Source organism: Triticum aestivum, chromosome 2B, assembly GCF_018294505.1.
Source record: "Triticum aestivum cultivar Chinese Spring chromosome 2B, IWGSC CS RefSeq v2.1, whole genome shotgun sequence".
In the NCBI taxonomy this organism is placed as follows: domain Eukaryota; kingdom Viridiplantae; phylum Streptophyta; class Magnoliopsida; order Poales; family Poaceae; genus Triticum; species Triticum aestivum.
The window spans coordinates 763,430,750-763,454,380 of record NC_057798.1 but is presented as its reverse complement, the minus strand read 5'-3'; the positions used below and the strand labels follow the sequence as shown (position 1 = coordinate 763,454,380).

The 23,631-nt window shown below is 42.1% G+C and overlaps 1 protein-coding gene across 2 annotated transcripts; it reads left to right on the top strand.

Moving 5' to 3' along the window:
• The first annotated feature begins 18,434 nt into the window (after window positions 1–18,434).
• Window positions 18,435–22,139, top strand: LOC123042555 (receptor-like serine/threonine-protein kinase SD1-8). 2 transcript variants are annotated; one of them, XR_006418830.1, is made up of 7 exons: window positions 18,435–19,734; window positions 20,305–20,415; window positions 20,507–20,631; window positions 20,806–21,093; window positions 21,195–21,432; window positions 21,540–21,672; window positions 21,827–22,134. XR_006418830.1 is itself a non-coding variant. In XM_044464986.1 (7 exons), the coding sequence occupies exons 1-7, from the start codon at window positions 18,435–18,437 to the stop codon at window positions 22,136–22,138; spliced, it is 2,436 nt and encodes an 811-aa protein (XP_044320921.1). In that variant the 3' UTR covers window position 22,139. The 2 variants fall into 2 exon arrangements, 1 of the variants encoding a protein (XP_044320921.1); XM_044464986.1 differs by having other exon boundaries at window positions 20,806–21,021; window positions 21,194–21,432; window positions 21,827–22,139.
• The last annotated feature ends 1,492 nt before the right edge of the window (window positions 22,140–23,631 follow it).

Sequence of the window (23,631 nt, the reverse complement as noted above, 5' to 3'; positions counted from 1 at the left end):
GAAATTGAAAAGCATTTGAAATGAACTCTAAAAAGGTTGAAAGTTGGCATGGTATCATCATTTCACCCACATAGCATGTGCAACAAAGTAGAGATGGTTACGGCAAAAACTGGATGCACTTCGTGTACAAAACGGACAATCTCTTTCGAAGTATCAGGGTTTCATACGAAAACTCATCTGTTACAAAAGGATTTCTTTTTTTTTGAACTTATTTGAACTCCATAGTTTTCTGTGTTCAAAATGCACCATCCAAAGCCACCATCATCAATTTTCAACCCTTTCTGACTTCATTTGTAATTTTTCATGCATTTACTGATTATTTTGAGCTATAAGACCATGAAATTGAAAAGCATTTGAAATGAACTCTGAAAAGGCTGAAAGTTGGCATGGTATCATCATTTCACCCACATAGCATGTGCAAGAAAGTAGAGAGGGTTATGTCAAAAACTGGATGCACTTCGTGTACAAAACGGACAATCTCTTTCGAAGTATCGGTGTTTCATACAGAAACTCGTCCGTTACAAAGTGATTTCATTTATTTGAACTTATTTGAACTCCATAGTTTTTCTGTGTTCAAAATGCACCATTCAGAGCCATAGATCAATTTTCAACCCTTTCTGACTTCATTTGTTATTTTTCATGCATTTACTGATTATTTTGAGCTATAAGACCATGAAATTAAAAAGCATTTGAAATGAACTCTGAAAAGGTTGAAAGTTGGCATGGTATCATCATTTCACCCACATAGCATGTGCAACAAAGTAGATAGGGTTACGACAAAAACTGGATGCACTTTGTGTACAAAACGGACAATCTCTTTCGAAGCATCACGGTTTCATACGGAAACTCGTCTGTTACAAAGGATTTTCATTTTTTTGAACTTATTTGAACTCCATAGTTTCTCTGTGTTCAAAATGCACCATTCAAAGCCACATCATCAATTTTCAACCCTTTCTGACTTCATTTGTTATTTTTCATACATTTACTGATTATTTTGAGCTATAAGACCATGAAATTGAAAAGCATTTGAAATGAACTCTGAAAAGGTTGAAAGTTGGCATGGTATCATCATTTCACCCACATAGCATGTGCAAGAAAGTAGAGAGGGTTACGGCAAAAACTGGATGCACTTCATGTACAAAACGGACACTCTCTTTCGAAGTATCAGGGTTTCATACGGGAACTCGTCTGTTACAAAGGGATTTCATTTTTTTGAACTTATTTGAACTTCATAGTTTTTCTGTGCTCAAAATGCACCATTCAAAGCCACATCACCAATTTTCAACTCTCTCATGAATAGATAAGTGACCAAATTCATAGAAGTTCATCATCACATTAAAACCAATGTACATGCATAGTTCTCATTGAACAACATATAGCTCTCGAGAGCATGTAATTAAACCATACATTGAAATTATGTAAAACATTTCAATGCAACAACAAATGCTATCATAATCGCAACCATGGTAACAACTGATCCAACTGCATAATGATACCAAGCCTAGGTATGAATGCCATATTTTCTAATCTTTTTAATCTTCAACCGCATTGCATCCATCTTGATCTTGTGATCATCGACGACATCCGGAACATGCAACTCCAATATCATCTTCTCCCCCTCAATTTTCCTTATTTTTTCCTTCAAAGAGTTGTTTTCTTCTCCAACTAAATTTAACATCTCGACAATAGGGTTGGTTGGAATTTCCGGTTCAACAACCTCCTAGATAAATAAAATCTATGTCACGTTGGTCGGCATAATTGTCATAAATAATAAATGAACCAAATAGTTATGAAAAGATAATATATACCACATATGAATCATAGACAGGACGAGGGCCGACGGGGGCGGATACCAAATCCATCGCACTATATAATATCAAGGAATAATAAAAGTAAGAAAATTAGACAAGTATCTATTTGAAGTAAGAACTTTTTTTTTCTTTCAAAAAGAAGATAAGAACAAGAGGCTCAAGGCGGTGGTGTCGGCGACGAGATCGGCGCGAGCGATCGACAACAGTGAAGACGGGGTCAGGACGTGATGGACCGCTAAACCTAGACAAATCTCGGGGAAAATGGAGCTCAGAGGTCGAGTTTCGAGAGGAGAAAGATTAAGTAGTGTGGCTCGGACATTTCATCGAACACCTCATGTGCATAGAAGGTGAGCTAGAGCACCCAAATGCCCTCCCCTCGCCGGCCAGAAAAAACAGAGCACTGTGGAGTGCTCTGCTGTGGCGATGGGGTATATATAGGCAACTCATTTGTCCCGGTTCATGGTAGAAACCGGGACTAAAGCCCGGTAATCTGTCCCGGTTCAAGCTATGAACCGGGACCAATTGTTGTGGGCCAGGAGCGCGTCCCATTGGTCCCGGTTCGTGCCTAGAACCAGGACAAATGGGTCCGGACGAACCGGGACCAATGCCCATGAGGCCCCGGCCGGCCCCCTGGGCTCATGAACCAGGACTAATGACCCCCATGGGTCCCAGTTTGTGAAGAACCGGGACTAATGGGCTGGCCAGGCCCGAACGAAAGCCCTGTTTTCTACTAGTGCCCACACCCTGGCCAGGAGGGTGGGGGGCACCCCCCTACTGGACGTGCCCCCTGTCTCCTGGGCCCCTTGGTGGCCCTCCAGTGCCCATCTTCTTATATATGAAGGCTTTTACCCTGGAAAAAAATCATAAGCAAGCTTACGGGACTAAACTCCGCCGCCACGAGGCGGAACCTTGGCGGAACCAATCTAGGGCTCCGGCGCAGCTGTTCTGCCGGGGAAACTTCCCTCCGGGAGGGGGAAATCATCACCATCGTCATCACCAATGATCCTCTCATCGAGAGGGGGTCAATCTCCATCAACATCTTCACCAACACCATCTCCTCTCAAAACCCTAGTTCATCTCTTGTATCCAATCTTGTATCAAAACCACAAATTGGTACATGTGGGTTGCTAGTAGTGTTGATTACTCTTTGTAGTTGATGCTAATTGGTTTACTTGGTGGAAGATCATATGTTCAGATCCTTAATGCATATTAATACTCCTCTGATCATGAACATGAATATGCTTTGTGAGTAGTTACGTTTGTTCCTGAGGACATGGGTGAAGTCTTGCTATTAGTAGTCATGTGAATTTGGTATTCGTTCGATATTTTGATGAGATGTATGTTGTCTCTCCTCTAGTGGCGTTATGTGAACGTCGACTACATGACACTTCACCATTATTTGGGCCTAGAGGAAGGCATTGGGAAGTAATAAGTAGATGGGTTGCTAGAGTGACAGAAGCTTAAACCCTAGTTTATGTGTTGCTTCGTAAGGGGCTGATTTGGATCCACTAGTTTCATGCTATGGTTAGGTTTACCTTAATACTTCTTTTGTAGTTGTGGATGCTTGCAATATGGGTTAATCATAAGTGGGATGCTTGTCCAAGAAAGGGCAGTACCCAAGCACCGGTCCACCCACATATCAAATTATCAAAGTACCGAACGCGAATCATATGAGCATGATGAAAACTAGCTTGACGATAATTCCCATGTGTCCTCGGGAGCGCTTTTCTCATTATAAGAAATTTTCCAGGCTTGTTCTTTGCTACAAAAAGGATTGGGCCACCTTGCTGCACCTTATTTACTTTCATTGCTTGTTACCCGTTACAAATTATCCTATCACAAAACTATCTGTTACCTACAATTTCAATGCTTGCAGAGAATACCTTACTGAAAACCGCTTGTCATTTCCTTCTGCTCCTCGTTGGGTTCGACACTCTTACTTATTGAAAGGACTACGATAGATCCCCTATACTTGTGGGTCATCATGGTGTCATGTGAACGTTGACTACATGGCACTTCACCTTATTAGGGCCTAAGGGAATGCATTGTGGAGTAGTTATTAGATGATGGGTTGCTAGAGTGACAGAAGTTTAAACCCTATATTATGCGCTACTTCGTAAGGGACTGATTTGGATCCAAAAGTTTAATTCTATGGTTAGATTTTATCTCAGTACTTTTCTCGTAGTTTCGGATGCTTGTGAGGGGGTTAATCATAAGTAGGAGGTTTGTTCAAGTAAGAACAACACCTAAGCACCGGTCCACCCACGTATCAAATTATCAAAGTAGCGAACACGAAGCAAACTAACATGATGAAAATGACTAGATGAAATTCCCGTGTACCCTCAAGAATGTTTTTCTTATCATAAGAGACCGTTTTGGCCTGTCCTTTGCCACAAAAGGATTGGGCTGCACTTTATTTACCGTTACTGTTACTTGCTCGTTACACATTATGTTGCTATCAAACTACTCGTTACCGACAATTTCAGTGCTTGCAGAGATTACCTTGCTGAAAACCACTTGTCATTTACTTCTGCACCTTGTTGGGTTTGAACACTCTTACTTACCGAAAGGACTATGATTGATCCCCTATACTTGTGGGTCATTAGCCCTTTCCTCCATTTCTTTCAATTTCAAAAGCATTTTTTCTTTGGCATACTCTTTTCTCACAATGACAATGGCTTCAAATCCTTCTTTAATATCATTTTCTCCGGTTTTTGATCCCTTTGCTTTTTTTCATCCATCGGACCTCTGTGGCAACCGAGTGAGGAGTGGGGCTCCTTCTCTCTTCCTCATCACCTTCATCGTCATCATCATCGGCATCACGGTTAACAACCAAGCTCTTCCTTCTAGGAAGTTCAAACGCTTCCCGGTTCTTCTACTTCTCCTCATGTTCGAGCTCTTTATAAAAATTCAGGAAAGTGAACAATCTTCCTTTCTTCTTCTTATCCCCATTCTTCCCTCTTTCTTGAAAGAGACCTTGAGAGAAACCTATGTGTACATCATAATTTAGAGGAAGCATTTGAATGTAGCAAGAAATCACCTTGTCCCTTTCATCGCAACCACTTGGGTTCATGCGATCGTGATTGGTCAAGAAATCCCACCATTTTTTACATTGGGCAGATATAGTGGACCATCGGTGCCCAAGTGAATCGCTGATCGAAAGTGACCACTTGTCTTGCATTCATCAAAGAATTCTCTGATGCGCTTCCAATATGTCCTAGACGGTTGATCACTTCCAATAGCGGCATCGAGAAAGATCTGCTTCCAAGTTTTACATATCAACACATCTTTGGTGTTTGAATAGTTTGCATTTCTCCTCCATTTCTTTCAATTTCAAAAGCCTTTTTTCTTCGGCATACTCTTCTCTCACGATGACAATGGCTTCAAATCCTTTTTTAATATCATTTCTATGGCTTTTGATCCCTTTGCTTTTTTCATCCATCGTGCCTTTCTGTTATGGCAACCGAGTGAGGAGTGGGGCTCGTTCTCCCTTTCTTATCACCATCATCGTCATCATCGTCGGCATCATGGTCAACAACTGAGCCCTTCCTCCTAGGAAGTTCAAATGCCTCCCGGTTCTTCCACTTTTCCTCATGTTTGAGTTCTTTATAAAAAATTTGGAAAGTGAACAGTCTTCTTTTCTTCTTCTTCTTATCCCCGTTCTTCCCTCTTTCTTGAAAGAGACCTTGAGAGCAACCTATGTGTACATCATACTTTAAAGAAAGTATTTGCATGTAGAATGAAATCACCTTGTCCCTTTCATCGCAACCACTTGGGTTCATACTATCGTGATTGGTCAAGCAATCCCACCATTTCTGAAATTGGGCGGATATAGTGGACCATCGGTGCCTGAGAGAATCGTTGATCGATAATGACCACTCGTGTTGCGTTGATCAAAGAATTCTTGGATGCGCTTCCAATATGTCCTAGACGGTTGATCACTTCCAATGGTGGCATCAAGAGAGATGCGCTTCCCAGTTGTACATATCAATACATCTTCGATGTTCAAATTGTTTGCAGTTCTTCCATTAGAAGCTTCAACAAAACCCTTGTCTTCCAACTCAAGATTGTCACCATCATATGGTGTATCATATTCTTTGGATGGAAAATCTTGAGAGACAAAATTTTCAGTTGCAACATTTGTCAAGTGCATAAATGTATCATCAACAACACTACATATGCACACACACAATCTCCCATTCTATTCGTATCAACATGACAAAACAATAATAAAAAAGAAGAAGATTTTTTTTACCTTTTCAACATTTCATGTAACAAGTTGGAGACGATGGCGGCGGCTATCGACAGCTCCTCCTCCACAGCCGGCGACTGGACGAGAGGTTGTGGTGGAGGAGGCACACCATGAGCAGCAGCAACAACCGCGGTCGCCTTTGTCTTCTTTGCCCAAGACAAAGCCGCGTCGGGGGCACGCAATGGTTGCTTCAAGCCGCCACCACGCGGTTTGCCCATGGGAGCCTTCTTCATTGCTAACGGTTCCATTTCAGTGGTGACTAGTGGATGTGCGGCTGCAAATCTATCGCACTGATTTGGCTGAGGCATGGCAGCGCTGGGACCGGTGGTAGACACGGAGGCGGCCATGGCAAGGTGCACTGGAGCGGCGTCGATGACCGCGGGGTTGGAGGAGGCGTCTGTGGGGTCCTACGGTAGCAGGCAGGTGGCGAGCTGCTGGAGGCAGGAACACACGCGCGTGGCGGGAAGGTTCCACAAGTTGGGGCTGCACGTGCGACTGCCCGCATTTTGCTCGAGTGGGCCAAGTGATGCAAATTTGCATCACTTGGTTTCCAATTTTACATCATACCCTATCCTTCAAATAGTTTTTTTTGCATCTACATCATTTATTGGAGCACCTTTTTGGCCCCTCGTTAAAATCCTTTATTTTTTACATCTACATCATCTATTAGAGAAAAAAATTATTATTTTTTATCATCTATTATAGGTGCTCTTACCTTCTTTGTTTACCGAAAGGGGTTTATTTAGGTACACAAAGCCCAAGACAATGATTAAGATAACTCGCAAGCAACAGTGTGAGAACCGCCAGGTACGCTTGCGAATGCGTCCTTTGGCGGAGTCGTAAGAGGGGACATTTGGTTTGCTCGGGTGGGCTAAGCTAGCCCAGCTCGCCTTTGCCAGCCTTGTCGTAAGTTGCGTGTTAGGATGTGTTGCTTTTGCTAGTAGGTGCATGAAATTTCCTATACGGCGCTCATTCTGTTGTATAGTCGACCCTTCACATGGAGCCGAGGAAACTGGGCAAGCCAATTTTAACAGCGAGCTGAACAGATGCTAAATCCCGTTTTCATTTTTTAGTTCTTTCCATTTATGTTTCCTTTTTTCCCTTTTCACTCCTTTTTAGCTTTTTTTGATTTTCTAGTTTTTTTTTCTTTTTCCTTTTTTGTAAATTCAAAATTTTCAAAAAATGTTCAGAATTTCAATTTTTCTGAAATTGTCCGCTTTTTCAACAAATGGTCAGAGTTCCAAATTTTGTTCATACTTTTAAAAAAATAATTTTAAAAAAAGATTTAGAATTTCAATTTTTTTCCTCAAATTTCCAATATGTGTTCCCTTGTTCAACATTTGTTAAGAGTTTTGAAAATACTTCATAATTTTGATTTTTTTACAATTTTCAATAACGTTTGAAAGTTTATTTTTATTTGGAATTTCAAATTTTAGTTCATGTTTGAAAATCTGTTCACATTTTGAAAAATTATTCATGTTTTCCAAATTTATTTACTTTTTCAAAACATCAAATTTATCCGTATTGTTATAAATTTTTTTGGATGATCACACATTATTTGCCTTTTTTAAAAAATCACAAATTCCAAGGTATGTTTAACTATTTTTAAAATGTGTTTGGATCTGCTACGCGTAGTTCTTAAATCTCGTGCTGCAGGATAATCACTTACACTTGTCAGATCTAGCGAGTAACCACACTCATTCAACACCGGAAGATAAGGAGTTTGATTCTTTATAGTCGCTAGAACACTCACAAATGGGCCGTCCCAACAAGGCTCTATGTCTGTCGCGAGTCTATTTGATGGAAAATGCAGTAAATTGGAGCTCCCCATTTACGTGTGGGTACGTCTGGGTCTCGCAAGAACTAGTTTGTGTCAGGCGTGATTTGTCGTCAAGAGCGACCCGGCTCCACTTGAAAGTTAAGTTTTTCTTGACCTAGTGAGACAAGCTGGCCCTCAAAAGTCAATTTTTTTGCGGTACCAAACGTTGCCACCTGTGGATAATTATTGTGGCCAGAACTCTAATTGTTTTTGTGTAATTTAGAAAAATGTTTTGTGCCTGTCAAAAAATATTTGTCACATTTCTTGTAAGTGTTCATACAATGTAAAAACAATGTTCGCATAAGTTTTAAAAAAGTTTCATACCATTCAAAAAAAGTATGTGATATTACAAAACTTTCATAAATCCTAAGACAAATGTTTATGACATGTTCTTGAAAATGTTTATACAATGTAAAAAAACGGTCATGTAATATAAAAAAATGTTTCATAATATTCTGAAAAAACATCATGACATTTAGAAAAACATATTCACGAACTTCAGCAAATATGTTCATCATTTTTTTAAAATATTTTAATACAATGTAAAACCAATGTTCACGTAATATAAAAATGTTTCATACCATTAAAAAAATGTCCCATGTCTGTTTGAAAATCTTAAACATTTATTCAAAGAAAATATTCCAAACATGTTTTTGGAAAAAATGTTAATTATACATAAAAAGAATCTTTACTTATTAACAAAAAAAGGTACATATTATATTGAAAAAATTGACATGTATTAGAAAAAAAGGAAACGGAAAAAAAATGGGAAACAAAACACAGAATAAAGAAAGCCAGATAAAGTAAAAAGGAAAAACCAAAAAAACCGGCAAAGACATACAGAAAACCAAAAAACACAACAAAAACCGATAAAAGAAAACAGAAAACACATGAAAAAAACACGTGAAGACGAGGCATATAAGCTTCCTTGAAACCTCTCCCCTAGGACCGTACTGGGCCGGCCTATCTGGCTCTCGCGTACTTCAAGGCGGAGTACCTTCCCGCCTACTCTTTCTCGCAATAGGCGGGATATAGCTTCCATACCATACCGCCTAACTTGATTAAGTTTGACTAATTTATAAACTGCTCCGCCGGCCTAGTCAGCAACCACATTACATGTGTCGTAAGTTATTCCAACTTAAATGGTTGAATGATGTGTTGGACATTGCATTCACGACTTTATATGGTTGCCGCTAGCAGTAGGGATGGCACCCGCCGGGTTTGGGTATGAGTGGAGAAACCCCCACTAAGCTTACCCATCACCCTAATGAAGGAGATATTTGGCCCCATTAAATTTGGTAATTTATGTTTAGTCGCGCCTTCAATTAATTCCTTGCTCTCTCTGTGCTTAGGCGCTCCCTCCTTCTGAGTTTATTAGGCTCACTCATATTTTGAAGCAAAGTTTGAGCATACATTGGCGCGATAATATATGAGTTATATCTAGTAAAAATGGTACCACTGAAAACTTGATTCGAATATGAATCCAAGAATATAATTTATGTGACATATCACTTCATAATCTGCTTAAATAAGTGGATGTTTAGCATTTCAAATTTGTTCATAAAGGGTGTAGTTCTATCTTTCCAATGCACAATAAAACAGGGAAAAAAATCTCTCATCAGACAGGAATCAAGCCCAAAAACATTCAACACATGGTATCCTCATTTTTCAATGTGGGAGAATTGAAAAGGAGAGATGGTGGCTTGTGCCTTGTCAATGCATTTTCTACTCCACTCTATAATTTGTCTTAAAATTTCTATATGTCCACTTATTCGAGGACAGAGGGAGTAGTCATCTATCCATGTACAATAGTAGTAGCATAATTTGGAATAATATAATCTCAAAGGTCAAAACTAGTATAATAGTAATAGCTGCCTCATCGTCATAATCACTCCTGTACATATATAGCCGGCTATACTATAGTGATAATTATATGTACTACTCCCACATTATATGTAATGTAATTAGGCATCCATATCCAACTATCAACATTAATTGTAATGTAATTAGGCACCATACATATCATGAGTAGGGTAGTAATTTCAGGCGTGAAGGACGCTTGGTGACGCGTATGCCCAAGGCTCTGATCCAGAGACGTTATACTTCCTGAAAACTGCGGCGCTCCAGCCTATAAATACAAGTGGTGTGTACCTTGCGGCACACCAACTCGAGGACATTGTGTTTAGAGATAAGTCGCGCGCGGACATCGAAGATCATGGCTAGACCGGCAGTGGTGGTGATGTGTGTGGTGTTCGTAGTGGTGGTGTCGCTGAGCACGGTGGTGGCGCAGTTGGAGTGCAAGCCGCACATGCTCAAGCCTTGCGACCCAGCCATCATAGAGGGCAAGGCTCCTTCAAACTTGTGCTGCTCGAACCTCCGGGCGCAGAAGATGTGCCTCTGCGCTTACTTGGAGAATCTGATGTACCAGGGCTACGTCCATGGTCCCTACCTCCTCAACACAATCACCTCATGCAACATACATCCTGGCGTGTGTCCGGTTACATAATACTAGGAATATGGTATTGTACATCTCTTTTACAATAAATGGTAATGCCCGCCTCTAGATTTCTTTTAAGTTTTTTTTATGTTTTAATATATCTATATCGATATCTACATACCAATATACAATGATCCAAAGGGGCAGATCTAATAAATCTCGGCCATCAAATCGTGTCAATTGAACGACCTATATTGCAACAATGAAGAGCGATCATGTTAAGCTTGCGATTAATATCATATCATATATCAACATATACACTATCCATATAATTAGTGCCTAATTGATAGCCTATCTAATATTAACATCTAATTATTTTTCTGCCTAATATGAACGTGCATTCCACATACACATTTAATAAGACCCGCAAAAAGGTTTGTTATCTTTTAAATATAAAAAATGAAAAATAATATTTCCAACCTTCGACATTAAAGAATAAATCTGAAAACTAGAAGTGATTTATGTTTTATAATTATTTCATGTTGTCTCTCTCGCCAGCCCACACCTCTCGTGACAACCGTCTGATCCTAACTTCTCCCTTGACAACTATGAGCTGATGAACCACCATTCTCCCCTAATGTCGTTCAATTGTAAAGAACAGTTGCGTCGTCGGCCGGCACCATCAAGGAGAGTTACGGTGGTAACCAATTTGAGACCGTCTTCGCTTGATCAAGGTGACAGCGAGCAGGCCTCTGCTAGATGCAAGTGGACATTAGGTTGGTGCGACCATATCCAAGAGTAGGGTGTCGACATTTCTTTTTTTCTCTTCTTTTACTAGTGGAAAGAAATTTATGTACTTAATATTATTGAATATCATACAATTGCTGGGAAGTGCAATAGTTTTTGTTGAAATATGCAAGGAAATATATGAAACACACGGTTTTGTGATGAATGTCCATGAATATGTATAAGTTTTTTTGAAGTCTGAATCTGAAAGTTGAAAGCTCCAAATTTGCTTCTTTATGAAACTTGCAACTCCATTTTTTTTTGTAGTTTTTGGTAGTTGAAAGTTTAAGTTTTTGTAAATTTGAACATTTGAGATTCCAAGAAACTCATGGGAAGAAAAATTCTATTCGCAAATGATAAGTGCAACACGTCAGGATTACCATTCCATTACATGCACAAATTTCCCCCTCCCCCAAACAACTCTTCTCCAATTGTATCGATCTCCTCGTCGCCGGTGCGGCTGTGTCGTGTTGGCTCAGGGAGCACGCGGCACAGCTAGAGGCCGCGACATGGAGGAGCCGTTGTTGCGAGTTGCACCTCATGAGCGGGATGAAAGCGTCGTGGCTGTGGCGGCCAGCCACAGATCTAGACCAGATCCATGGATCGACAGGCAGAGGCACGATTTGTCGTACTGTGTAGAGGTTGGGGTGCATCCATGGCGTCATACGCGAGGCCGACACGTGGGGGTGGGGATCTCAAAGGGAGCTAGAGCACGAGCGCAGGGAGATGTGATGGCGGCGGCGGAGAGGAGGCGTGGCAGAGGAGCTGCGGTGCAGACGGTAACCTTCGGTAAGGGACGTGAGGAGTGGGGGTAGTCGACGCCTTGGTGGCACAAGTGGCGCCATGGATGGCGGGCTCTAGTGTTGTAGGCGTTGGAGGAGCGCAGCTACGCGTCCCGTCCCTCGGCGACGGCATCCCTGTTGGTTCAAGGACAATTGCGCCGTGGGTGGCGGTGGCGTATAACTCGGGGTTTACAGCACCAGGTGCGGGCACACACGTCCTGCCCACGACGGGCTGCAGCACCGACCAGGGACAGCAATCTCGTCGTGGTGACGTGCTACGACACGTCGCCATCGAGGCAGCAGGTGAGTGAGCTTTTGTCTTTGTTGTGCGTCCATTCCTGTTTTAATGCAGAATCACTGTCGTTGCCATCTTAGTTCGTATAGATGCTACTGATTGTTTTTGCTACGGCAAATTCATTTTTCCACGAATCCTATGTTCAAATTAACATAGCATGGCAAATTTGTCTACCATCACATGGAAAATTCATATCGGCTGAATGGATTCTACGAAATGTTTTTGTCATGGGAAAATTCTATCTATCATGTACAAAATTATTCTACAATTGCCACAATCTACATAGTCCTTGATTTTTTAAGTTTGCCGTGTGACATTGTAAGCTTTTTAAGAACTAGTGTATTTTTGCCATGATCCTTCTTTGTACTTGCCACGCAGCAATTTAAAGATGATTTTTCTGACCATGGCAAATTAGCAATGTTTACCATATTACAACTTTGAGTTGTTTTGCCATGGCGAATTTACTTTGTAGCATGGTAATTTTAGTTTTATAGGCATGGCAACTATTAGTTTATAGCCATGGCAAGTTTATCCTTTATTTTGCCATGACAAATTTTCCTCTTCCTTCTAGCCATGTCAAATTTATGTCCTTCCGTTGCCATGGGAATTTTACCTTTATGGACATGGCAATTTTTAGTGTTTTATAAACATGCCAATTTAAATTTTTTTTTGCCCATGGCAAGTTTACCCTTTATTTTTCCATGGCAAATTTACCTTTTCCTTGTGTCATGGAAAATTTATCTCCTCCAATTGCCATGGCAATTTTACTTTTTAACACACATGCCAACTTAACTTTTTATGGCCCAGGGCAAGTTTTCTTTTTGCCAAGGCAAATTAACTTCACATCCATGCCAATTTTTACTTTTGATTGCTTCACAAAAAGTTTTGCTCTTTTGTGCACCATGGTAAATTTACTTTATGAAAGATGACAATTTAATTTCATCTCTTTTTGTGGGAAGTTTGATTTTTATGAAACCATGACATTTTTCACTAAATATCCGTGCTATCATATTTTTTATCATGACTTTTCCTTGGGGAGGGGGGGGGCATGGTAATTTTTACATAGCATGCAAATAGCACTAGTTTTGCCATGGCAAAACTAGTTTGAACTAGATCATGGCAAACTTATTTACATATACCATGGCAGAGTTAGTTACCGACCATGGCACAATTAGATTATGGATGATAGCTAAACTAAGAATAAATAATGTATCATAAAAAAATATTTTTTTGTGTCAAATTATTCACACAAATTTTGTATAATGGCAAATTATTCTTTTGTGTCTTCATAACATAGCAAGTTCATATTTTTGTTCATACGGCAATTCTATTATTATCACATGGCAAATTCATATTTTGTTCATACAAAAAATTCTATTATTGTTTGATGGTAAAATCTTAACATTTTCCTTTTTCTATAGGTTATTTGTTCATAACATGGAAAATTAATTTAGGGCCATAATATGGAAAATTAATTTGATTTTTATTCATGATTTTAATTTTTTTATGAATTTTGTAAAAAGTTTGTGAATTTGAAAGAAAGGGGAAAAGGAAAAATAAAGAAAAACCAATTCAAGGAAGGTTGTAGAACTTTCCCGAAATCGGTGGGAAAAAAATTCAGAATGGACTCGCCCATATAGAGGACGAGGCATGTGGGGTGTATGTTTTTTATCGTTATTTCCTAACCTAAGCGGGGAATAGGATCTACATTAAGTACCTATGAAAAATGTGACCGACTATCAAATAGTCACCTTTGTTTTTTCTTGACTTTTGTTGGACTAACATTCCAGCAGTTGCATGCTTTTCTCGTCCAACAGCTTAGGACACACACATCTTATTTCTCTCAACGCCCCACCCCTCCATCCCGCCTCTCCTTCAGTGGTGACACCTTTGTGAGCCGTGTGTCCTCATCTTCGAGAAGATCTTGGTTAGCCCTTGCAGCGACATCACCGTCTCGGCTAATGTTGAAACTGACGCACCGTCAAAACTCGCACCCCCCCCCCTCGCCTAAACCAGTCAAGCCTGCACTGCCCTATCTTGGCGTGAAAAATTCTATACGGCAGATCAACTGTAAACGTGGTGAATAATTAGCAAAATAAGTTGTCCGCCTCCAAAAAAAGAAGAAGAAAAAGAACTTGTATCTTTGTACACTGCCCAAGGGAATTTAACTATCTTGACAAGGCAAGATCATCTCCTAGCTAATTTGTTCAAGGGTCTAATCAAAGAATAAAACATAGCTGCCATGGAAAGAGACTTCATGTTTTGTGAATGGACTGCCCAATAGTCAGTCCTGATTTTGGTGTCGACCTGATGGCCAACAACTTTTCAAAGCTAACTATAAGAAATACACAAAAACACAAATATAATAGTACATAAAAAAATCCAACCATAGAAATGTGTGGACGACTGTCAAAGTTCTACAATAGAACCATGAACAAGAGATGGTAGGGCACTAATTTTCCGACGACCAAAAGTTGGGTCAACTCCCTAAGAGCTTTTGTTTTTCGTTGTGATCCAAATGCTGCAGGTTGCAACAACCTCCATATAAGTACCACAACCATGGGTAGTCTATCAAGAAAGATCCGTTACTACCGCGAAGAAGATTCAACCGGAGTGGCAATAAAAATCAGAACAAAATTATATATGTGCCCAATTAGATTGACAAGGACTCTTCCAAATCCACTTGATCGACGACAAATCAACCTCTCGTACAAGACTTGAGCGAGAGTAAATTCAGTTACATGTCACGTTTATAATTATATATGCTTTGCTTGGCATTTTGCAGGAATAACGCATGCGGCGGTCGACTTGGTCCAGTCAATGAGTGTTGAACCACTTGTGTTGTTCTTCCAATTAGGACCACTCGTGTGAGCTCATTTCTTAACTCTACGGTTGCTCTATCATCACTCCGTACATGTACAATCGAAAGAAAACAACTGAGACTGCAACTTCCTGGAAATTTGGCTGCTCCTGGCAGCGAAATGGAATGGTTCCTATTTTCTGTTCTTCCAATATAATGGCGGTGCTCCTGCCCTCTTGATGACTTCCGTCTGATGAGGAAGAAGTTATTTTAATTTTTTTGAATAGTTATTTTGAATATTTACTAGGTTCCTTTCTATTGAACACAATACAGACGCAAACGCTTATATACACGTGCATACAGTCACCCCTATGAATGCACACACGCACACCCTACTCCTATGAGCACCTCCGAAAGACTGAGCCGACATATCATCTTGAAATTTACGAAGTCGCCGTAGGCACCTCGTCGTCGACGGGAACGTATCCTCCCACTGAATGCACATTGCCGGAAAATTCTGAAATAAATCCAAGAATAAATGCGAGCACTTGAGCTTTGGTGGGCTCGGGATACCACAATTCCTCTAACCATCCAACCACAGGTTGTTCGCATTTATCAGGTTCCTTGTGGTGTACCCTGCTCACCCAGATTAAGTACTGCATAGACTTGCCGTGGGTGTACACATTTTCCAGGATGTATTGTATGCTTTTCAGTAATATTCATTTTGTGGTATGCCGTGCACGTCAACTACGTGGTGTCTGTGGCAATTTCATAAATCTCAAGACTATAAGCTCAGTCTCTTGAAGGTGTTCATAAGACTAAGATGGACGTAGGTGGGTTTATAAGAGTGAGTGTGCGTGTTAAACAGTGTTAATTATATGTACTACTCCCTCGGTCCCATACTATAAGAGTGTTTTTTACACTACACTAGTGTCAAAAACTGATATTATGGGACAGAGAGAGTATGTTTCTTTTTTGCGAGAATTTTTTTAATCTATTCATTTTTAATCATGGTTGTACAACAAACATTATAAATAATAAAAATTACATCCATATTTATAGACCATCTAGCGACGACTATAAAAACTGAAGCGAGCCGAATGTGGTTATTGTGGTTACTAACAAAGGCTTAAGACGAGCCCAACTTTGAATTGAGAAATTCACCAATAAGCAACTTAAAAAAAGTCAGCAACCAACAAGAATTACAAGGACTGACAAATTACATAAAAAGACAAAAAAGCGACAAAAGGTTCATAGTGCAATTTTAGCTTGCAGCCGAGTGGTGATATTGACAAGAAAAGTAAAGAAATAAAGTGCAGCATGGAGCACCACGTCACAAATGTCCTGAAGGGAAGCTAACACCAAAGGACAAAGGGATACGCTGGCAATCACCTGATTGGTCGCTCAGGCGATTCGGCGGCGAGGTTCATTTAATGCGTGTCCCCGTGGGCCTGTGCAGACGCACCCCTCTCTTCTCATCTATCCTTGTCCCTTCTTTCGTTCGGCCCACCTTATCACTCCTCTCTTATTTCTTCTCTCAATTCTTTCGTGCAGTTGGCCTTCTCCTCTCTTTGTTCCCTCCGGCTACGACCCAGAGCATCCCCCTCTTCTATGTTTCCCTTCCCAATCCTTAGCCATCCCTCCGCGCGAGAAGCATTGCTGCGAGAGGATCTTCATGGGGTGCGTTGACAGGTAAGTCCGCAAAACCATAATTTCAGAGGCTCATGTGTTTTGCTACGTCATGCAAGCTGATGACCGTAACATGATGCATCTTGCAATAGGTGACCGCAACATGATTCATGTTGCAAGTGATGACCAAAGGCCCACATGGTTTTCAACACTATGCAAATTGGAGGTGATCATAACATGGTCCATGTTGCAGTAGGTGACCAAGGTCCCTTGCAACATCATGCTGAACGTGACCGCAGCATGGTCCATGTTGCAACGGATAACTGCAACATGATCTGTGCTACGATGATCCGACGGCTCAATGGAAAATATCCAATGACACCCGGCTCTGTCGATCTTTGCCAAAGATTAGCCGGCCGCTACGTGTGGTCCAAGGACAAATGACTTGTTTTTCTTTCAAGAATGACAAAGGACTCTCCCAAGTGTACTTAAACTGGTTTGGGATTACAGGATGACCAATCAACCTCCTAGAGGATTTAATCGAGAGCAGTTTTGGTCATGCGTGACGTTGAAAAATGACGTCCGCTAACATGCTTGGCATCCGACTGGGATTGATGACATGCTCTGCATTTTACTAGAATAATAGACACATCACATGCGCCGGCCACGGTGGTCGCGATAGTCCAGTCTAATGACTATTGAACCACTTGTATTGTTCTTCAAAGGAGAACCGAGTTATTTTTTTAACTCTATGATTGGATTGCTCTTTTCTTTTTTTTTCTTTTTGAAAGGTCAACCGGAGGCTAAACCATTAGAGCAACTTCACAGCGAACCCTCGAACCGTCTGTAACCGTTCAGACCATGTGGTTCAAACGTGTTTTGCCATCCAACACGGTTGTGTATCCGTTCGGTGGCCGGTACGGACCTCCTTTTTCACTCAAACCGAAAGTAAATTAGGGGGCTTTGCGGAAGACCGGCCAACAACCATGTAGGACTCCGACACCCCAGCCCACCCAAAACCCCTCTGGGGCTCAGTGTCTCTATTCTTCCCTCTTTCTCTGCAACAATTTTTTCTCTCGCCGACGCCGCCACACCACCTCCCAGGCCGCCTGCCAAACCCTTCCCGGAGCTCCGCGACCTCCACCGCTACAACCCCGGCTCCCACATCGCTTTTAGCTCCGTTGTTGGTCCACACCTCTCCTCCTTTTCCTCCACATAGGTACCATCTGGCCGTATGGTACTCACCATGCCCGGCAAGTGTTTGGTGAAATGCCCGTGCTAAATATTTTTTGTCTCTTTTTTTTTTGAAGCAATGGATTCGGATATGCAGTACATATAAGAGCACTACATTGATTCGTCCGACATTTGATATGCGGTTATTTAGAGCTTGTGAGCTTTAGCGGCTATGGTTGGATGACCGGCTCCCACATCAGTGTTTGAGGATTGGTCCCCATCGATCTGCAGAGACATGCGGTTTGAATATGCTCTTAACATCACCTTGCATCTACAATTGAAGAAAAATCAACTGAGAACGCAACTTCCTGGAAATTTTTGGCTACTCTTGACGGCGAAGGCGCGACGCGGAATTGTTCCTATTTTACTGGTTTGAGAAGGGAAGATGAGAATTTTCTCTTCTTCTAAATTCAAAATTAGAATATAATTACAGTGCTCCTGCCCTGATCTTGACAAGTTTCGTCGAAAAAAAGAAGTTATTTCAATCTCTATCAGCACATGCGGGGTACTACCATACTACTCGTATTTAACAGCTAATAACTTGAGTACATGCATGTATCCATTGCATTCTCCAAGAGGCGTCCGGCAGCATGAGGGCGACCAGTCTACTGCGGTTGCTCTTGATCTGCTTCTACCTCCTTTTGGTCCACACCTTCGGCGCCTCCGGTGTTGGTGACAAGCTCGAGAAGGGCCAGAACCTCACCGACGGCGACACGCTCGTCTCGGCCGGTGGCTCCTTCACCCTCGGCTTCTTCTCTCCCGGGGCGTCCACCAAGAGGTACCTCGGCATATGGTTCTCCGTGTCCAACGGCACCGCCGTCTGCTGGGTTGCCAACCGCGACCAACCTCTGGTCGACAAGTCCGGCATGCTGGTGCTCAACGACCTCGGCAGCCTCGTTCTGTTAGATGGTTCCCGCCGGACGGTCTGGTCTTCAGACTTCTCCGCCGGCGCTTCTGCGGTGGTGGCGCAGCTTCTCGTGTCCGGCAGCCTGGTCGTACACAATGGCAGCAGCGACGCCTCCCTGTGGCAGTCGTTCGACCATCCGTCGGACACCTTGCTGCCTGACATGAAGCTCGGCAAGAACCGCTGGAGCGGAGCCGAGTGGCAGCTCACGTCGTGGCGCTCGGCCGACGACCCGGCTCCGGGGGACTACCGCCGCACGCTGGAAAGCAAGGGGTTACCGGAGCTCGTGGTGTGGCGTGGCAACGTCAAGACGTACCGCACGGGGCCGTGGAACGGGCTCTACTTCAACGGCGTCCCGGAGGTGTCGGCGTACGCGGGCAAATACCCTCTGCGGGCGACGACGAGCCCGTGGGAGGTCACCTACGGGTACACCGCCGCGCCCGGCGCGCCGCTGACCCGCGTCGTGGTGAACCACACCGGCAAGGCGGAGCGGTGGGAGTGGGACGCGAGCAGCTGGGCGTGGACTCGTATATTCCAGGGGCCGAGGGACCCGTGCGACGAGTACGGGAGATGCGGGCCGTTCGGCCTCTGCGACCCCGAGGCCGCGTCGTCGGGGTTCTGCGGCTGCGTCGACGGGTTCAGCATCCCTGCCGCCACGACCCTGTCGGCGCAGGCGGTGAAGGGTACCACCTGCCGAAGACATGCAGCCCTGGACTGTGCCGGCGGCACTACGACGGACGGCTTCGTGGTGGTGCGGGGGGTGAAGCTTCCCGACACGCAGAACGCGTCGGTGGACATGGGCGTCACGCTGGAGGAGTGCAGGGCGAGGTGCTTCGCCAACTGCTCGTGCTTGGCCTACGCCGCCGCCGACATCAGGGGAGGCGGCGATGGTTCCGGCTGCGTCATGTGGACGGATGCCATCGTTGATCTACGTCTCGTGGCCATGGGGCAGAATCTCTACCTGAGGTTGTCAAAATCAGAACTTGGTATGTGTACAGAATCTCTACACTCGCCGTGCATGTGTTTTGATTGAGTTAACTGGCTAGACTTACTCATATTGGACAAACAAATAGTATATTTTTTAGTAATTTTTTTGTTGCAAATTTTTGTAGGTACCTTATCAAACTGAGCGCTTGGTATTTTTTAGTAATTGACAAAAGAAATCATGGTTTCCATTCTGAAATACTCACTCAACTGATCGACTTAATTAGAAATAGTTATTTCACTATCATCTATTGTAGTGGCTTATACACATCCGGAAGTCTGATCAGCTTGTTGTGATTGTGAACGTTGAATTACAACTTTTTTCAGCTGCGCCTAAGAAATAGCAATTCTGACAAATATTATCTGCTTTTAAATTTCGTTTCTCTTTTACTTCTAGTCATGTCCATATAATTTGCCCTATTTTATTATGTGTAAGCTCCTCGGATGCCACATCATAAAATATTATTGAAATAACTATATTAATTCCAATTTGAAATTTCATTTTTAATGGATTATAAGACTGTATAAGTGCTCAATTGCATTCTGATCTTTTTCTTCTGCTGCGATAACAGATGACCATAAAAAGTTCCTTGTTCTACTCGTTTCCATACCTTTAGCTTCGATTGTTATTATTATACTGGTCGTCTTTGCAATTTGGTGGAGAAGGAAGCGCACAATCATAGGTAAATTCTGCTCTAATGGCTCAATTTTACTATTATTTTGCATGAAGCAGAAATAAGGAAATGTATATAAGGCTATAAGCTCTGTTGACAGGTGCTATTCCTCAGAGCCATGCCATGGCCGTTCCCTTAGTTAGTCTAGCGATTATAAAGGATGTCACTGGAAATTTCTGCGAAAGCAATATGATCGGCCAAGGTGGATTTAGCATCGTTTACAAGGTTCGTCATTGTCTATCGAAGATATGTCTTGGTTATGAGATGGTGTATGCTATGATGTGTGGGTGTGTCTGTTTTGTACTCTCCAAGAAACACATCATTTGTTGTGGCATTTTCATATAGAAAAGTATCCGTTGACAAATTCATTTCTGACGTCACAAACTCCAAAATCATCAGGGGCAGCTGCCTGAAGGAAGAACAATTGCTGTCAAGAGGCTTAAGCAGTCGGTGCTCACCACAAAAGGCAAGAAAGATTTTGCAAGAGAAGTGGAGGTGATGGCTGGGCTCCGGCATGGTAGTCTTGTCCGTCTCCTTGCCTACTGCAATGAAAGCAAGGAGCGGATACTCATCTACGAATACATGCAAAACAAGAGCCTAAACGTCCACATATTCAATAATCAGTACTCGCTACTTGTTGAAACACAAATGCTTTCTCAAGTTGCTACGAGAACTGAACTTTCTCGTGTAGGAATCCAAACAAGATACCACCATATATATGGTTGGGAAGCTCCTCAAGTTTTCTCTCATATGTTTGTATCTAATGAATGCATATTTGACACTGACAGGCAATGTCAACCTTCGTGCCTCACTGAACTGGGCAAGGAGACTGGAATTAATTCGAGGGATTGCGCATGGCATTGCATACCTACACGGAGGATCTGGTGACAATGTTATCCATAGGGATCTTAAGCCGGGCAACATTCTGCTAGACGACGAATGGAAGCCTAAAATCGCTGACTTTGGAACTGCCAAGCTGTTTGCAGTGGATCAGACCGGGCCTGATCAAACAATTGTAGTTTCACCGTAAGTAACAAATGCATGCATCCCTATTATAGGATCTTTGTTTCTCCATTCAAATTGAGTGGAATCAACTCAATACATATATACTGATATTATTGAGTTTCTTGAAGGGGGTATGCAGCGCCGGAGTACGCGCGGCAAGGGAACATGACACTTAAGTGTGACGTCTATAGTTTCGGAGTTATTCTCTTGGAGACACTCAGTGGGCGAAGGAACGGTGGCATGCAGGGCCTCCTTTCACATGTAAGTCCTACTATCTCACAAATGCATCCGCATCTTATAGTTAATCGATACACATAATTCCTTTTCTTCTTGAGATGAAGTATATCAAGCATATAACATATTATACAAGATTATCTACACAACTTTACGATAGTTGGAAAATCTCCTTTTGTAGGCCTGGGGATTGTGGGAGACGAACATGATCGCGGAACTTTTGGACACAACAATGGTACCACTCTCTGAGTCCGAGCCTGAGCTCTTGTCCGAGCTGACACGATGTATCCAGATTGGGCTCCTCTGCATCCAGGAAACTCCTTGTGACAGGCCGACCATGTCCGCCGTTGTTCCCATGTTGATGAGCACGACGTCGCAAATCGACCGGCCAAGAAGAAGGCCACCTTTGGATTGCGAAGGATTCATGCCTTCAGATTCATCACATGGGCTCGAGACCAAACTCTTGAGATCAACTACGATTGATTTGACGTAGAATCAGGTCGGTCCACTTGTTGCCTCCTTGCTAGCAATCGATTTAACTAAAATTCTAGGTAGGAATTGCTTTTGTTCCGTGGACTTTTTGGGTACCCACGGTACATAAGTTCTTAAGCTCTCTAAAAATGTCGGTCTTTCCTTGTGGCTTGCGTTACTATGTCATGTGTGGAGTGACTTCCATGTTGTTGTGCTCCGAAAACGATACATAGTCACATATGCACTAGCTTCGGGTTTGATATGCCGTTTTAGTCACATTTAGATGTTCAGAAGTCCATTTAACTTCTAGAAGTTGCCAATCTGCACAGTAAGGTATAACTCAACCAACAACTCAGCTAACTCACTGGTTGACTTCACTTCCCATTCTCGATTTCTCTTAGAGAGATTAGGATGTAGTTATATTTATAAATTTCACCTTACATATGGTTTTTAATGATAAAAACCATCCTCACTACAGGTATCTACCAATGTACACAATGGCTACGATTTGCTGTCTATTCTTTGGAGACATTGGCAGAAGTTTAGCACGTTGTGTACCCGGTTCAAGTAGACGGTCAATGATATCTTTACCCAGCATAGGTGACGGCGTAGTGTACAGATAAACTCCCCGGTCCCCACACTCCTCGCCTTAGGCATTATCTTAGTCTTGAACGACTTTGTTTTTTGACACATTTTTCAGAGAATGTGTGTTTTTTTTGTTATGTGCATTCTAGTCATATAAAGTCCTAGTGTAAATTCATTTTGCATGTATTGCTCTGATGCGATATGAAGAGTCAATAAAAAATGCCCATTATAAGAAAAAAAAAGTACTCCCTCCATTCCCTTATACAAAGCCACTATGAAAAATACAATTTACATCTATACAAGGCCACTAACTGTAATCGAGGCAAAAATTAATGATGGTTTCTCGTACTGCCAACTGTTTTAATACTTGCATGCATGTAGTCATAATGATAAGGTGCTACTTCCTTCTAATTCCTTCCTTGCATGCATATGGGCGTTTTAATGATCCTGCTTAACGAAAAGAAAAGTGGACTTGCAACGCCGTCATTAAGTTTTACCTTGGTACCTATAATTTGAGTTTGTGGCCTTGTATAAGGGAATGGAGGGAGTAGTAGCCTATCTGCAACATGCATGGAGTAGACCGTAATTTAGATTTGGCATGACATTTAAGGAACATGCATGCTCCATTTATTTCTGACCCTTGAGATAAAGTTTGTACTACCTCCATCATGGTTTATTAGTCCCCTTTGTATTCTGTGTCAAACTTTGATCTTAAATTTAACTAATAAAATATTAATGAATGTCACAAAAAAAATATAATTAAAAACTACGTTCAAATACGATCCAACGATATAATTTCTGGTGACATGCATTGATATTTTGTTACTTAAATCTCTACTCAAAATTTAGCACAAAATGCAAAGGGGACTTATAAACCAGGACGGAGGCAGTACTATGTAGGATCATTTTTAAGCCAAAACTTGGATTTCA

Coding starts and splice junctions, on each gene's coding strand:
- LOC123042555 (XM_044464986.1), top strand. CDS start 18,435: ATGAGGGCGACCAGTCTACTGCGGTTGCTCTTGATCTGCTTCTACCTC. Junction 19,735..20,304: donor GTTGTCAAAATCAGAACTTG/GTATGTGTACAG, acceptor CTGCGATAACAG/ATGACCATAAAAAGTTCCTT. Junction 20,632..20,805: donor GATTTAGCATCGTTTACAAG/GTTCGTCATTGT, acceptor CAAAATCATCAG/GGGCAGCTGCCTGAAGGAAG.